Here is a 17660-nt window from a genome sequence, read left to right on the forward strand (position 1 = left end):
TCACTATCGTCACCAAAAAATGTATTGTTGGAAAAAAGATACCATAGAATATGTGATAGAATCCCAAAGTTGGTGTATTGCATATTCATTTTCTTACAGTGATTGTTGTTTTAAGCTTAATCATTATAGTGGGGTGGCTTAGCTTTTTTATTATTACTGGGTGGACAAAATCACGAAAATTGGCCCAGATGTTCATACAAACTTAACAATCAATTTTAGAAGGGGAGCCAGCTTGGATCTCTATGGCAATTATGGCCAATTTTCGTGATTTTGTCCGCCCGGTAACAATATGACTCAAAATTGTCGATAAGCCACCCTACTATTAATATTAGTGTAAGTCGGATCTTTTGAGACAAAGAAAAAACCCCCGACTTAGAAAAAGTACAGCTGAATAAGTCGCCGTTTTTCGGTGAGTGAGTTGAACTGATTTTTCATTTTGGAACCAATAAAAGTACTACGAGATAGATGAGATTTCGACTTAGAAAATCAGACTTTGGAATATAATTTTTTTTTTTTTGAAAAAAAGAATGGAAAAGTTGGGACCATCAATATCCATTTGATATAAGCGATTATCCGACTTTCACCCATCTGACGCACGCGAGGTTAACTGTTTTTTGTTTATTGCGGTAACATCAATCGTGGGTGACATCAGTAATGCCGTCGTACCATGTGTCTCCGTCATATTCGTCATATACATAAGAGCGTGGGCGCGATGATCATTTCACTACTACAAAAAATCACTTAACTATTCAACGCCAAACACCTGACATTCATTCTGGATTTGAAAGTGAAACAGCTGATTTTGTTGATAGAACCGAGATCAAAGCAAGTACTTAATGTTTGCGGTTTAGTAAAAGTGGGAAAAGTAACCTTAAAACAACACAACTGTCGTGGTAATTCGATAGCGTCTTGATACGTTACCCTTGGGTTGCGTTCAGAAAAAATCTTTTGACGGCCAATCTTTGGTTGTTCTGGTCCCTTCTCGAGAGAAACAGTTCACATCAAGAATGTCCTCTCCCTGTATCAAGATTGCAGAAAATACGTCAGTTTTTTCGTGAACAAACACTTACAGACTAATCATTACCATAGTTAAATATTAGAATTACGAACCATCTGCCATTCATTGAATGATAAGTATGTATTTTGCAAAAAAACATTCATATTTTTTCTGATTGCGTTTATAAACTCGCCGTAAAAGTCCTACAAGAAGAATATCTATTTGGTGAATTTTGCCATTTTGATTTTTAAGTATCAATAAGCCTTTCGATTCATCAGGGTCCTTGGCCGACGTACGTGCCCCAAGCTCCAGCTCCTTCCGACCATCGTTGATACGGACAAATATAGATTCACGATACAAGCATCTTTGTGTCTGGCATCTTGTAGAAAAAAAGATTCTATCCGATTCTAACAGATTTCATCGGAGATAGAAATGAAGAGTTCCTTGAACAGAGATTTACTCTAAACTCGGCACGACTTGCCGACAAACACGAACGCTCGCTACGTGCAGCCGAGGAATCGGTTTACGCCAGCAATTTGAACCATTCCTGCAAAACTACGGGGTCTAAAACGTCAGCGTATGTGAGTTTTTCGATTCATTTAAAGGGGTTGTGTGTAAAGCGAACATACGTATTGGAATTGGTAACGATGCCCATTACCTATAAAGAACACACATAATTTCGTCTCCTTACGTTAATTAATCACTGTCGAAATCTATCCATGAAACTTTATCAATTTCCGAAGCTGCCATCCAACATTTCAGAAAACCTAATTACTATTGAGATAAAACACGTGCCGTTTCAAGAAAAAAATCATTTAATTGTTGACATCGACAGAAAAGGTTACCAAAAATAAACATGGATTCTTAGGCTAAAAAATGTATACCTTGTTTATCATTTCTACTAGAAAAATGAATGCATTGTTTCCTATTTCTACTTAGCTCAAAACTTGACCCGCCGCCTATATACCCTATACATTACATTGCTTTTTATAAAATCATGATCAACCTGATAATAACAGACCCGGTAAATTTTTTGACGGTTTACAAAATGACGGCCGATTAGGGGATAGCAGGTATCATTTTGATTTTTGCCTTACATGTGTTTGATAGACACATCCAACATCTTTTTCTGAGAGTGAGGATATTTTTTTTGAACTCATGCCAGTTTTTCAATCCAATTCTTAATAAATTTGGCGGAATCGATCTCACGACGCGTGAAAACGGATGATTTATCGATATATTTCACCGATTTCGTATCATAGAATTCTACCTTATTGAATCGGAACGCGACCGCAAAGGAAATTATCTGTCAAACCTATTCTGACAATTTCACTTCAAACTTATGAATGCAGTTCGAGAAGGCGATTTATCAATATATCATCAGTACGACTTAAAGTCTAATGTCGTTTTCGCCGATTTGCACGGGTTTCTCGGATTCATCATTGAATATCGCTTGACATTTTCGACAGCGGTTTTACGATTATATTTACTTTTGGATAATCGGGCACGAAATGATCGATCGGCAAAAGGTTTCAATGTTATCAATGTTAAAACATTTATTAATATGAATTACTGGTGACGAAGAGCGTACTGTCGGCTGAAACGTTCGCTCGCTAGTGCTCGCGTAGCCACGGCAGCCACAGCCTCAGCGCAGAGGCAGACGGACGAGCTCGTCTTACTCGGAGCAGGCTGACGAAATCAATCTGGCCCGAGAACGTCAGAATCTGGTTCCGCTACGATGCACGTGTGAAATGAAACATCTTTGCCAATTTTTTTACTTGATACTGAGAAAGTATTGGTGATTAGTTTTCTGCGCTGGAGTTCACTCACGTAATCTTTCCCTTTATTGGATGCGCCGCTCTCATTTACAGGAGGTAAGCATAATTTATCTACCGCAATGTTTTTAGGAGCTTTTTTGTGAACCTAAAATCGGCCGAATGGTCGTTTTTGGACGGTATAGGTAAAGCCATTTCAAGGAAACGACCATAATTTCGATTTTCACTACAGACTTTTTAATACAACCTCGATAGGGTAAAAACGTTTAATCTTTATGTGTAATTATAAGCAATTCGTATTCTGTACTGAACGTCAATAGTTCTGAACCTGATTTGGAAATGACGGAGAAAAGGCGTTGCATTGAACATGTACGGACTTATCCGAAATGGTCAATGCATTCGATATGGACTGGACACATTTTTCCCGCCTACTCAACTATCGGTAAACTTTATCAAACCGTATGGCTTATTATTACCACAGCATGGCACTGTACTGACCCCATTTTACTTCCGAAAAAAACTCGATATAAGTGATTATTAATTTATCGTAGCAAACCCTCAAGATGAATACAAAGTCAAGTGCTTCCTGTGAATGGGTTCTTAAATATAGATAAACGTTGAAATTTGTTCAATAGATAGGTTATCGGTTTTTAGCTTTTTTTATACATGGTAAAGGTTCAGTTCAGTTGACGACGAATCCCTGCTTTTTCTGGAGACGAAAACTGTCGACTATTGCTTGAAATCTCCGACGACTACGTAGACAAAAGACTCCAGTGGCTTGTCAGCTACTGCTAAACCCGGGTACTGACTTCGCGCCCTAAACCCGTCAAAACCTATATTCGCGTTAAAAGACGCACTGCGAATATCCCGCTGCTCCGGGAGGAGAATCCCATTACACACTTCAAATACATGAAATGCGTTACGTATTTTTCTGTTGTGCCGGCTCATTTTATATGTTTCATCATGTCAGACTCATTCCGCGTGCGCGTTGAGCATTTTTTTCATCACATACGTCTCCGTGGAGAACTATAATACTGCTAAAATGACGCGACGACGACCAAACTACAGGATGGCGTTTTTAACATGCTTTAATAAGCGTTGTCGCCACATCTGCAATAATGACTTCGCTATTACGACTGTTCCAAGGTGACTAAACGGATTAGTTCATCGCAATGGAATTATAGCCCCGGGAAGACTGACGCTACCAATTAAAACCCTATAAACGAAACATCAGTACGTGCGCTAGGTGACGTAAATGCCAAAAGTGATATAAAGATCGCGATTCTAGATTTGGATGAATATCATATCAGCAAGAAATTTTCAGGTTTCGAATAAATCTTACTGGCTTCTTAACCAACGCGACCATTCCTACGATGAAGATGTATAGCTGCGTAACACTCATCGAGAAAATTGCACAAAACCCCGTGAATTAATTCAGATTAGTGACTAATTCTACATTCATAAATCTATATTAATTGATTTTCCGCGGCGATCGATTGGAAATCATTTTCGAACTATGCCACAAATTGTCCCGTTTGATGAACGGTAATCGGTGTTCTGCACGTCATCGGTAATGGAAAGACATTGTGATCGTATAAAACTACAATCTTGATTCGAGGCGATACAGTAATCAAAATTCTATATTGAAATCGATTTTCACTCGAAAATGAACCCTTTGTGTGTAAAGCACTGATGATTTCAAACCGTACTCCATAGATTAGAACCGATGATGTTTGCTGCTATAAAAAAATGTTTTTATTGCGCTATCCAATCCTGGATAATGCAACACGATCGTTAGGTATCCTAACGATACAAATTGAAATAGTGGATATTCTATAGTGCTCATCGATCATTTCCCATGCTCTGCTTTTTCTTAGCGCCGGGTCACTAGATAAAAAAACGAATGGAATTTTTATGACCAGATTCATCGCTGCCGATCGGAGTCGGCGGAGAAATGAGAATCATAGACAACCCCATCGGTTAAACCCCCTTGTAAATGGATTTTCATACCTGCATCATGAAACACACTTGTTGTTAGATATATCGTTTTTATCGTAAAAAGAGCCATGATTGTGGCGGCGAGCAATGTTTTTCGCCCGTTAAGTGTTGTTTATAGATTGGAAAAGCGGCTATCGATCTCTGCTACATCATATTGATGGTCACGATTCGACTGTGATGTATTGAACTGCGGATTGCCTTTTTCCAACTGATTACGCGCGACCTCGCATGCGATATCAAATTTAGATAGCGTTTAATTGAGACGTTTCTAGTATTTATATTCTTTTCGGGATGAATTATAGCCAGAACCTTGATTCAATTCGAAGTAGTGTGTGTGTTGGAGTTTATAACTTGGTGAATTACACCCGATTAGTCGTCGGTTTCAGCCAGGACAGGCTGAAGTACGACTTATCCAATGCCAAACGAAGTCCTAATCTTTAACGACCGGTAAATTTAACTATCGGCAATCGAATAAAACCGATCACCATTTTTTCCTCTAAAGATGATGATCAAACTGCAACCATTGAGATGTAAATATAGCTCTAACGTCTTCAGCAGACTGCCATCTGGTAAATTTATGTGAAATTATATTTCCCATCAGACCAGTTTGCCCAACTGTGACGAGTAATAAATAAATACAATACAATCTAACAACGCTTTATGATCGCTCCATTGTCCACGCAACATTTCAACAGGCCGTTTGTAGGCAGCCAATCGTTTATTTTTTGTTATATTAACCAAATCGAACCTCATAATGCTGTTATCCATGAGCAGTTTTACTAATTTGTAGATAAAATGATATTCGTTCCGTAAACTGGACTATCGATTACATCGACAGAAGTCAGTGTTTCTCACGCCTGCTATTAATGGAATTTGCATGTATATCGGTGCCGGGCGGATACATTTGAGACATTCCAGATAAAGGTGCAAAGCAGCAGAAAATTGAGATACTTAGAGAAAACAAATAATGCATAAATCAGATTTAATTACGCGGACTTTGATGTGTAAATAAAATTTCCAGTGTACACTGAAGTAACGTGATGGCGAAAAATAGGTAGATGCTGAGCATCAAACAGAGCCAATACCCGCGGACCTGATCCGATTTAGCATCAAATGATGTCTAGATTTATGCGTCAAGACCTAAAAGAGTCTGATACATACTTAGTACCTAAGATGTCATTTTCAACGGTTCAGAACGTATACATCATGATTGATATGAATTTATCATCTATTCTATTAATTATTCAATCAATATTTCCATTTTCAGAAAGGATTTTTGGTAGCTCCCAGTGTGCCGAGTACCTCAAAAACGAAGCGCCGTTGACGCCAATTATGATGACGCGTATCATTCGATGTCTGAAGAAGAAAGCTTGATTTCTCGGGCGGCAATGGCGCAGATGCGAATTTCCGATTCTCAATGGCTTACACGTATCATCAGTTACATGTTTGTGTCATGTTGACAGAGCTATCGATGTCGAAACGGATGTGCTCTTAAGACGCGCCGTGATAAAAGCTTCCTTGTGGGCCACCATATGCCAGAGTATATAACGAATCAAGAAAATATCCACTAATCAAGACTTCGACGATTTTTCATATACGTTTATTTAGTTCTACTTTCGTGTCGACAACATGTCGAGAATGAAGCGGATAGTTTGCTCTGTGCCTAGGGCAATTAGGGCATTAAACTGTTCACAGATTATGTGTCTAATGATGTTTTTTTGTGTCGTAATTTTGGTGTACACGCGTATAAGGATTTACAGCGACCCAAACTACTACGGAACCGTCACCGACGACTACAACTCGGAAGACAGATACCCGATAATTCCGAAACGTTTCATGCCCATCCGTCGGGACATGTTCGAAAAGCATAAACGATCGGTACAAAAATCGCAAATCGTTAAAACCAGATCGGTGAGTGAGGTACGGGTGCCTCCTATCGGAATTGAAGATGTTCGGGACGTCGATGACCGATCTCAAGTACAGACAACAGAGGAAACCAAAATTATTCGTACGACGACGCATCATCATATTTTGCATTCTAGCAAAGGTCCGTCCAAGCGCAATCAACTACTGAAATCCAAATTGAGAGATGCGAATATCGAAGAAATGAAAAATGAATTTGCCCTTAAAGTACGCCAACAAACGCAAGTAGAGAAACAGTTCGCCTCTGCCCCGGTCGCCATAAAACCGAAATCGACTCCATTTCGTTTCGAGCCTATGAAATATTTTAGCGTTACTGTTAATTCAAGATGCGAAAAACCGTATTTTCTCATAGTTTATGTGCACAGCGCACCGCTGCACTATTCCCATAGAATGTACATTCGTGAAACGTGGGGCAATTCTAGCGCATATCCCGATGTGCCCATCAAAGTCGTTTTCATGATCGGCCAGTCGCAATTACCCGGTATCAATGACGCAGTGCGACTAGAAGCCGAGCGTCACCAGGATATCGTTCTAGCAACGTACATGGACAGTTACAGAAATCTCACATACAAAGCTGTGACGTCATTAGGGTGGGTCAGCATGACTTGTAATCAGACGAAATTCGTGCTGAAGGTCGACGACGACATTTTCGTAAGTATGTACCGATTGTTGCGGCATCTGAAATATCTAGAAACCCGACATGTACACGAAGAAAACATAATCATGTGCTACCTGTGGCACCGGATGAAAGTTATCCGTCAGGTAAAAAGTAAATGGTTCGTCAAACGGTCCGAATATCCAGACGACTATTACATGCGCTATTGCGCAGGCGCGGCTTGGGTACTTACCCAGAAAACTGTTAGTGAACTGTTCATGGCTTCGACTCGCCGTGGGTTCTTCTGGGTGGACGATGTGTATGTGACGGGCATTTTAGCGCAAGCAATTGATGCCAAATATGAGAAACTAAACAGCGTTTTCTCTTTGGGCTTTCATAATTACTGGGAGGCAGTACGAAATAAACAAAATTCCCTTGTGATATTCGCACTGACGCCATCTTTCCGTTATTGGCCGAATCTGTGGGCTCTTATAACAGAAGAGGAAAATCGACGATTATTACGACTTCAACGAAGAATGGAAAAGATGAAACTGAAAAAACTTTCAACCAAAAAACCACACCATCGAGCTGTTCATTTAGGACAAACTGCTAAGACGGCTAAACATTCCACAAAAAAGAATCCTAAAACAATCAAAGTTCAAAGTCCGCAGGCGGTAGAAAAAAGGCAAACTGAACATACTACTGATAAAGTATAGAATTTCTTGAAATTTTCTGTGTTATTCATATGGTGGTCAAGAATAAATCATACGCAAAATTATACACCTGACCATAGATATCAACTGTGTTTTATGTATTTGATTGGTTAAAGTTAATTTAGCACTTACATGATGCATTCAGATTAATGAAATATTCTCTACCTGAGTCGATGAGAACCAGGACATTACACAATTTCAATGTTAATTTCTTTGAATATTTGCGTAAAAAAACTCCTGTATTCTAAGAAAAAACCATGATTGCTCATTACGAATAAATCGCGGCCAGCCAAAATATAGGCCTATTGATTATATGTATTGCAGTTTGTTTTGGGACCAGACATATATATGGAATGCTAATTGATGAGATAATAAAGTATTTTAAAGAATTGATACAGTAGTGTATTCCATCATTTAGACACGACATTCGAAACGACCGGCGGCACCGGCGGGGCGCCGGGCCTGCTCGTACACCGGACACCGGAGTGAAGCAAAAATTCCGACTCTGTAAGAGAAGACACAACGAAGACTGTGTGGGGCCCTTTTTAAGAAAAAATTAAATTCATCAAAAGGGTGATTGAAACTCCCAAATACGCCGGGTGGGCCGGGGACCGACTGTGATGCTGACGCCGGGGGCCGCGGGGCACAGCCGTGGTTGGTCCTGTCGTAATCTGACGTACAGTTGGAAATTATCTAGGTATTTAGAAAAGAAATATCTGTAATAAGTCTTATTTATTTAAGTACTACAGTTGCGGATGGAAAGCGTTACGGAGTCCAGGTGATCCCGTCCGGTTCAGTTTATGAGTCCGTTTTCGTATCCTTATTATAGCTTATTTGCTAGTTCAATCCGGTCCATTAGTCCAAATATCAATTCAAATATCAATGAAATTTATATTTTAGCAATTTCCGTATAAACGAATAAAGATAAAAATGAGCACTCTGTTGAATGACAACATTCACCCTGCAATGAGACATGTTGCAGACGCAATAAGACAAGATTCTGAAAATAATCGTGAGGTATTTATACTCGCAATCTGTGGGAAATCTAAATTAAAGACGCTCCAAATCCAACTAAACTTATCATTATCATCAATTTAAGTTACTATACTATGGCTATGCCTATAATAATACACAGTGGATGTGAACCTTATATCTATATCCATATGCTTGTTGTCGTTTGGATATTAATGTCTAACCCTTCGTTTGAAGTAAATCTCTATGTCACATTTTTTCTTTAATAAAGGCTGCTTACTATAAATATCTGCTTTCAATGCAATTCATCATTTACAACTTGCTGGAAGACTACAAATATCAAGGTAAATTTCTACACCCTCAAAAATATGATGCCGCAAAAATGAAATAGGCTTATCATCATTGGACCTCTCTTATGACTGAAAAGACCTAATGAGATGTAAATTATTAATCCATATTACAGGTTCAATTAGCGTTGATTGTGTTACCAAGAAGTTTGTAAAATTAGGACAGCAATGTATGGACCGAATTCATTCGTTGATACAAAATCCAGGTGTGTAGACAGTATCAGCGTGAAGCTTATTGCTATCATTTGAAACATGGTCAAGTTATGAGAGTCTAGATTGTAACAAATTTTTTTCAATGTTATATTCCTTTTGGACAGATACTGGAAGGACTTCTGTCAACAACAATTCGCAGACCGATTCAGTTGATTTGCATTCGTCTGCAATGCATCGTTCTTGTAGCTCTTCTTCAATAGCGCTCAACCCTACTGCTACTTCAACTAGTTCATCCGCTTCTACGACAGTCACTGATTTAGGAAGATCTTTCCCAAACGTTCCGCTCACACAGTTTCCTAGTCCTTCAGCTTCACCAACTGCCTCAAGGCCTGCCATTTTTACGAATGATGTTCCGAGGTGAGTACAAATTCCAGACTTCCAGTAACTGGATTAGCTGATTCGTACACGCATACAATGGTCAAACAGCACTTCTGCACTGAGAAATTTTTTTCCAGAAATTTGCGGCCTGTATATTATGCCCAACAGCAGAACGACTACCTGTTATCGGCACACAAACAGAGGTTAGCGCATGTTAATTCAAATAGAAATACAACAGAAATGGTATGTACGATTATATTCTATTTGGTTTTCGCAGACATTTTTCATTTGCTTCGAAAGATCTTTTTCCCTTTATTCCTAGAATTTACGTTTACAAAGACGGCTCATAGAGAATGCTGCTTTAGCTCGATCAAAACAGGCTGCTGTATCCTTTAAGCAAACATTTCAGTTCTCATTAGATTCATCTGTTCAAAATTTGATGTAACATATGCTCGTTTCTGACCTTTTCCAACTTATTTTGGACAAATCACCAGAAACAACAATTAGGTCATAAATCCTTGACATAACACTTAGTTAGAAAAAAAAACACGTGAAAGATTGAAATTAATTGAAGCTGAAGCCATTGAGTAAGTATTAAAAAACACTGCCCTGCCTTTCAGGCATGTTTGCATGTTTTATCGCTGTCATTTATTGCTGCTCTTTTATTTTTGAACAGAAAGTTTTCTTCGAAAGAAGACCAAGAATTCTATAAATCAGTGCTGAAATATGAAGAACTAGCGGTATAAAGAATTTGAATCATTCGTCGGACAAGGTTTAAGTCAGATTTGATCGAAATTGTACCTGATCTTTGTTTCATTTTCAATGCAGGAATGGCCATTGGCGTGGAGAGCACGTGTAAACGGTAATCCAACTGACTCGCGGCTGATTCACCTACTCGTGCAACAAATCCTGCGATACCCTGAACATCCGATCACTAAACTCATGATGACATATCAGTATAATATCTACGATAAGATTTCACCGTTGATCACGAAGCATTTAGAAAATTTACAGTCAATCAGAGTTCCATACCTGGCATGCAATGACAAAGATTCCATAAGTGAGTAATTGGCATATGAGTTCATTTTGACAAATATATGAGTTAATGAATATTAAAATATATCATTTGGTGTTTGTAAATGCAAATGAAAAGTATCAAGATACCTGATACTTCTCTGCCAGGCTGGCCTCTGACCTGGAAGACCTGGAAAATAGGGAAAACCCAGGGTATCGAGAAAATGTAGAAAATCTGGGAATATCAACAAAGGGAATCAACAAATTTTGCAAAAAACTGGGCACCCTACGGGATATGCTATTGACCATGCGTTTATTTATTAACATGTAATTCCTCAAAAATGAATGAATTGTAAGATTTCAAACCACGAAATTTATCAGATGTACTTTGGGAATTTCGTGTTATAACATGGAAACCTCAGGGAATTTGTAAACAGGGAAATAGCCACTCTATTAGCATTTACAGCCCATCATTTGATACTAAATATGTAGTTTGATGATATATTCTCAGTACAATGTATTTGCTTCTATTGTTAGATAAAACTAGTCAAAATCTAAATGAAACAACAAATTCGTCTAAGAGTGCAGAAAGACATGCTGATCAAGTGGTACCGGACTCAGTCGGTGAAGAAGCAGATTTACGGGCAGACGTGCCAGACAACCGTGAATCAGAAGTCTGTCAGACAGAGACTGATTCAGGTGATCGTTTGTTATCAGCCGATGAGTCGAAACCCGACTCACCTATATCCGATCAGAATTCAAACATAGAAGACAATGAAAAGTCTACAACGTGTTCCATGTCTGCTGCCGAGGCAAAACGTTCCAATTTTAAACAAATGTTTGCGTGCAGCGAATCAGAAGATTTCGACGATCTTTTTGAAAATCAATGGGAATATGTGGACTGCACCGGCAAAGGTATTTCCGTCTACTCTCAGGTACTCTGCGCAATTGATATCTTCTAGTATAAAGCACTGATTTGTATATGTTTCGTGCGTTTTAGAATCGGTTAATGTGTCTCATCGCTTGTCGGTAAATGACGAAGCGAAGATCACCGCGCTTGATTTGAAGGCATTTCAAAAGCACGCTCAAGACATCGTGAAAGACATTCACTTATACTACAACAAAACTCTCCACTTGTTCACGATAGCATACAGTCAATGGAATAACCCCGATACGAAAGAAACATTACTGGAAGAAATCGAAGAGCCATATTATAAACCGCTGTGGCCCTATATCCTAGCACTATTCAGGTAGATTATTCCTTTTCATTGCTATATTCGGTCATTTTCAATTCTACAAAATGAACTCGAAGAGCCACTTACAGCATATGGGAAACACTGTCCTTTTGTTAGGTTAAATGAACAATCCAATAGGTAGTCTTGGGAAACCAAGATCCCAATGATGTAAAGCAAGATCAAGATAGGCAAACAAAAATGTGATCTAGTTTTATCCAAGCAACATACGTTTCATTGCTATATTCAGTCATTTTCAATTCTACATTTCTATAATAAACAGAGTGAACAATCAGAATAAAGAGATTCAGCTGGCGAAGGTTATGACGAAATATATTCAAGCTGGGCCAGAAATGTTCGAAGTGAACGATGACGTCTGTTTGCTGGAGTGCAATGTCGGAGAATCGAGGTTTATGCCAGTCTGTGAGGAGCTACGTCGGATTGCTCATTGTACGTGCCCGACTAAAAAATTACTATGCCTTGGTAAGATTTGCTTTCTCGTGTTAATTGCTATTTTACTCTATTTCATATGCGTAGAATATCTCATAAACTGGATGAATTTTGTCACTTCGGAATTTCTTTTATGTGGCTTTGCGTGCGAATTGCCTTCTTATTTCATTCATCAAAGGAGGAACAAAAAATCCTAAGACTTTCAATTTTGTAATCAGTATTTACTTCTTTTCGCTGCAGTTCATGATACGATCATTTATGACTCTCATAATCTAAATTTAACTTGATTCTAATTTCTAACTTTTCAGTCAATTTTTCACGCATGATTTGTCACAGTGTCGAGGAAATAAGCCGCTTTAGGTCGGATTCGATGTAAGTCTACAGAGTATTGGAATCCTGGATTCCCAGTACATGTACCAGGGTAAAAACCTAACTACTCAAACTATGAAAATCACGCAAACTAATGTTTTTATTTTCTAAGAGGTGCCGATGATTTGCTGCCAATCATTTGTTATTTAGTCAACTCAAGCGGAAGTCCGTTCATCTGGTCGGAGTGTATAGCGCTGGAAGAATTTATACCTCAAAGGTACGTATGCAAATGAGGAAACTATAATGTGAGGAAATGGCATAAGAATAAACCCTAAATGATTTGGCTGATTCTTTTTGTTAAGGATTCTGTATGGTGAGGAAGGCTATTGTTTAACTAGTGTCCAAACTGCAATGGGATATTTAATGACGCTGGATACCTCCAATACCTAAATATGTGAATCTGTGGCACTCACTCAGCAAAGAGATGCTTTCTACTGACAATGCGCGTGGCTCATATATCCGAGAACATCCTGGGTAACAACAGTAATCCGATATCATTTTGAAATTCGTTCGTCTGCAACGCGGGACAGGGTCCATTATTTTATAGGTGGTTGAAAAATCTGATATATACGCAGGAATTAAGAAGCACTGCAGAAAATGTATTTTCTATTTTTTCCTAACAATCTTAATTCTGCACTAAATCAAAGTTTAACTGCAAGTCTCTTTATCAATCATCTTTTGAAAGTTTTGATATGGTGTGATGTGGTGACAGACATAAGATTTCCTTGTGGATGAAAAAAATGTGCAAAAGATTTTGTATATCAATTGTACGTCAAAAGTGGTGCTCATTATTTATTGTTTAAGTGAATGTTATTTTTTTTTATCCTGGGAATGAAGCTCATTATTCTATATACAGCAGTTGAATTGTGTTGCAATGAACAAATGAATGTTCATATTTCATTAGATCCAGCATGAAATTGATAAATCTTTCTTGGCTCTCTGTTGAATGGTATTTGATTTAGATTTGTCAATTTTGTCAACGAGCTGGAACAATTGAAATATTTTACCTGGATGCATGTGGTGCTTGATGAAACTCTAATATTACTGGTCAAGGTTAATTGTGTTGATGACTGTGATCAATAAAGAATTCAAACAGAACATTTCAATTTTATTTAAGTTTTTTAGGTTGCATCTGTGTCTTTACTGATCCTAGAGTTTCTTATGTGCGATCCTCTGCTGCTAAGCATTTACACTGAAATTGGCACCAAAACCACTATACTCAACAAATGACCGACGTCGGTTAATAACTTAATAGTTTATTTCGAACAACATAATCATTATCGAACAGGTCCTGTAGTAATTAATCTAAAAGCCTTGGTACACATGGTACCAATATTCTTATCTAAATGGGAATACAATCCACTAGTAGAGGATTTATCCAGGTAATCATTTCATGGACAGCTGGAACACTGGTTTAAGCTGCTGTACTACTAGTGTATAAGGGCTTCATTCCAGATGATTTATAACAGTACATTCAACAGTTAAACTCGAAGTCACCATTTATTTGACAGCCTAGTGTATAAGCAGTTCGCTCCAGATGATTTATAACACAGTTCACGCAACAAAGTCGCCATCTATAGGACAAGATACCAGAGGCTGATCTGTATCCGATACGATTAATATCACAAAAAAATCTTTTGATTCACAAGCAAAGCTATAACTTCAAAGCAAACGAAACACCACACGAACACGATTTGTCTGCATTAGGATTGGTAACAATTTGAAACGCCGATCGAATCAGCTCCGTGTGATAGTCGATCGTTGACCCAGCGATGAACGGCAGCGATTCCTTGTCAACGACGACTTTCGCGCCATCCTTTTCGAAGACGACATCTTCGTCGGTGAGGTTTTTATCGAGCTCAAATTTGTATTGAAATCCAGAACAACCACCGCCTTCGACTAAGATTCTCAGAAATGAATTGTCGCTGCTGTCTTTTTTTAGAGTGGTCACTTTTTTCAGTTGCGCAACGCAATTGTCACTCAAAACCAAACCATTGGAGATATTCTCAGAGCCTGCGTCTGTTGACTCAGTTCGGTTAATCACTGTTGCCCATAAAGACGAAGGAGGAACTTGTTTCATGTAGCTTTTAGCGATCGAAATTTTACTTCCGCATTTTCGCATGAACGCCGCCATCTTTTCTTTGCCTTCCCGGATTCTGACCGGAATGTGCTGCCACCTTGAGTCCGAGTCCGTGATTTACTCCGCTCTCGAGCGAAGAACCTGAACCCGGAAATAGATATTTTTGGGAAAACTTTTTTTCGAAAATATCGATATTTTTCCGATAAAATGTCATATCTCCAGACGCAATTCCTTTCTCACGCCCAAAAGGTGATGAGGCTGTACAAAAAAGCGGCCAGACAAACCCAATCTTACTATTCTGAAAGGTAAGGTGTCAGTTGATTCAGATTACGAGACTCCTGTCCTGCCTGCCTTATCATTCAATTCAATTCAAATCTTTATTCAGCATAAACAAGTGCACTGTTAGTGACTGACATCAACATCTGATAAACAAGCTCTGCGAAATAGACATAATATGATGAATCAGGGCCGGGGTCACCATCATCATTTACTATCTACTCTACATCGACCGATCATTATGCAGCTTGCCTTCTTGTAGCCATCCTGGTTATTCTTCACCCAGTCCTGGCAGTGGCTGTCTCCACAGTGGCTGTCTCTCTCTTCGTTGCTCTACGATCCTGTGTAACCACCCACCCAGACACGTTCATTCAAATTCGCGTGACTTTTGCCGACACAACTACTGTCGGCATTTTTGCCTGTGTTCAAACTGCGATATCTCGCAAATAAACAACCGATATTGATAAATAAACTATCTACACTAACCTTATGATGTCTTACGTTTGTTCATTATATCATTTTGACGATAAATCTGATTTTAGTACGATTAAATTTAAGATACAAAAATGATGCGCTGATTAGCGATGAGACACGCATCGCTCAAGTGTCTTGTTGCTAACGAACTACAGTGTTACAATGCCTAGTTTCAAAGTGAAAAAATAGTGTCATTTTTGCTATTTCTGTATTTATATCGCATCAAGCACGGAGTATGATGAAGGAACCTCCGAATGAACATAATAATAAGAAAACTGAATATGTGAGGTTTGTAATGATAGTTTATTTTTCACAATCGATTTGGTGAAACTGGATTTCTGGTGGTTTCAAGTCACAGTGATTTAAGAGTATTGAGAAAATGTCGTTCGTGTCTTAGTGTCTGTGGTACATCAGACACTAAGGTTCTTGGTGAAGGTTATTCATGACATTTGATAGTTTAGTGGCTTAGCTTTAGGACAGTTTCAGTAGTGCATACATAGGGGTCATGAGTAAGAAAAGGACCAACCGCACTGATGGGCAGCTGAACTAAAACAATCTATAACACTGTATTGAACTTTTCTCGAGTAGAATGTGGCACTTATTTCTTTTGATAGAAATCGATTTCGTTACCACGCCGTACTATTGAGGGCAAGATTCGATGAAAATAGAAACGCTGATCCGAACGAAGCCGTTCGATTGTTACATGCCGGAGAAAAGGAATTATGGGATAAACAACATCCACAGCCATTGAAATGTAAGCCTTGCTTTTAAAGGGATCTGCTACAAGCTCTCTTCATCTTGAAATCAGTTCAAAATTATTTGCTGTTCATTAGGATTGTGTTCAATTCTTGCTTATGCAGCTAGTATCCTTCGTGTTTGTTGTTAATGACATTTGATAGTTTTGTTTATATATTTTTTAGTTCCAAATTCACCTGGTGGGGTCGCATTTGGTCGAGAAGCCTATACGCCTGATTCCGTAAGTATTTGAGATTTGGTAATCTGTTAGCACGCTTAATGAACATTATTTTCTTTTCAACATATAAAGAAAGAACGAAAGAAGTTTTGAAACTGGGTTTCAAATGGAGAGGTTTTATAACAAATAAATACCGGTATATTGATGTTTCCAAAATTCACATGCCAGTACAATATACTCTCAGATCTGATCAACTCAGGTAGCCTAACTGTTTAACTCGGATGTTTGTTGAAATATTTGTGGGACACAATGAATTGTATAACATCCGGCTTGAAGATATCAGTCAATTCATCAAATTTTGATGGTCGCAAAAGGACTTGAGCAAAGTGTACTGGATATCATTATTTGAGAACAAGAAAACGTGAGGTTACGCGCACTAAACCTTTTCTAAAGACAAGCACTGATATTTTCTTGTAATTATCACTTTGCAGATGCTTGATGCCTGGCATCCCCTCGAGAAGGCTCAATATCCCGAATATTTCGCCAGACGAGACCAAAGAAAGAAGGAATACATCGAGCGTTGGGAAAAGAAATACGGAAAAGTCGAACCAGCTAGTCATTGATCAGACGAAGGCTGTTAGTTTTAGTTAGGAAAGTGTTATTTTAGTCTGCTTGATCGATTGTAAATCTACGCCGGTAGACCGTAAAGAAACTTACTGACTAACATACACATATTTATGTTTTTGATAAAAATTTGCGTGAAAGTTGTTCAGTGGTTTGATGACAATTTTGATGTCGCATCGATTATTTAGAATTGAATTAAACTGAATAAAATATCTGTTATTAGAATTGAGGTGTTTTTAATATTTTAGTGCAGAAATGCGAACAACTCATTTACGATAGATCTCATGAAACATCAGAGCTGCCAACTGTTCCTGATTTTCGGTATTTGTTACTATAATTTTATAATGAGAAATAATGATTTTATTTGTTTGATGCGT

At 38.4% G+C, this 17660-nt stretch overlaps 3 protein-coding genes across 3 annotated transcripts; 2 read left to right on the plus strand and 1 right to left on the minus strand.

Annotated features, from left to right (window-relative positions):
* Positions 1 to 8891: 8891 nt before the first annotated feature.
* Positions 8892 to 14014, plus strand: LOC141901753 (VPS9 domain-containing protein 1-like). The gene is made up of 15 exons (XM_074789194.1): positions 8892 to 9018; positions 9245 to 9317; positions 9437 to 9526; positions 9638 to 9890; positions 9989 to 10094; positions 10174 to 10236; positions 10386 to 10438; positions 10528 to 10591; positions 10680 to 10911; positions 11403 to 11780; positions 11866 to 12115; positions 12381 to 12580; positions 12856 to 12919; positions 13029 to 13133; positions 13219 to 14014. The coding sequence occupies exons 1-15, from the start codon at positions 8932 to 8934 to the stop codon at positions 13304 to 13306; spliced, it is 2106 nt and encodes a 701-aa protein (XP_074645295.1). The 5' UTR covers positions 8892 to 8931; the 3' UTR covers positions 13307 to 14014.
* A 144-nt stretch (positions 14015 to 14158) lies between these two features.
* LOC141902333 (iron-sulfur cluster insertion protein ErpA-like) lies at positions 14159 to 15054 on the minus strand. Its single transcript, XM_074790003.1, has one exon. It carries the CDS (start codon positions 15048 to 15050, stop codon positions 14571 to 14573), a length of 480 nt encoding a protein of 159 aa, XP_074646104.1. The 5' UTR covers positions 15051 to 15054; the 3' UTR covers positions 14159 to 14570.
* Positions 15055 to 15116: 62 nt separating this feature from the next.
* Positions 15117 to 17508, plus strand: LOC141901912 (NADH dehydrogenase [ubiquinone] 1 beta subcomplex subunit 9-like). Its single transcript, XM_074789479.1, has 4 exons — positions 15117 to 15301; positions 16361 to 16500; positions 16667 to 16722; positions 17151 to 17508. Exons 1-4 carry the CDS (start codon positions 15204 to 15206, stop codon positions 17280 to 17282), a joined length of 426 nt encoding a protein of 141 aa, XP_074645580.1. The 5' UTR covers positions 15117 to 15203; the 3' UTR covers positions 17283 to 17508.
* The last annotated feature ends 152 nt before the right edge of the window (positions 17509 to 17660 follow it).

This window comes from Tubulanus polymorphus, chromosome 3 (assembly GCF_964204645.1).
Source record: "Tubulanus polymorphus chromosome 3, tnTubPoly1.2, whole genome shotgun sequence".
NCBI classification, from domain to species: Eukaryota; Metazoa; Nemertea; class Palaeonemertea; order Tubulaniformes; family Tubulanidae; genus Tubulanus; species Tubulanus polymorphus.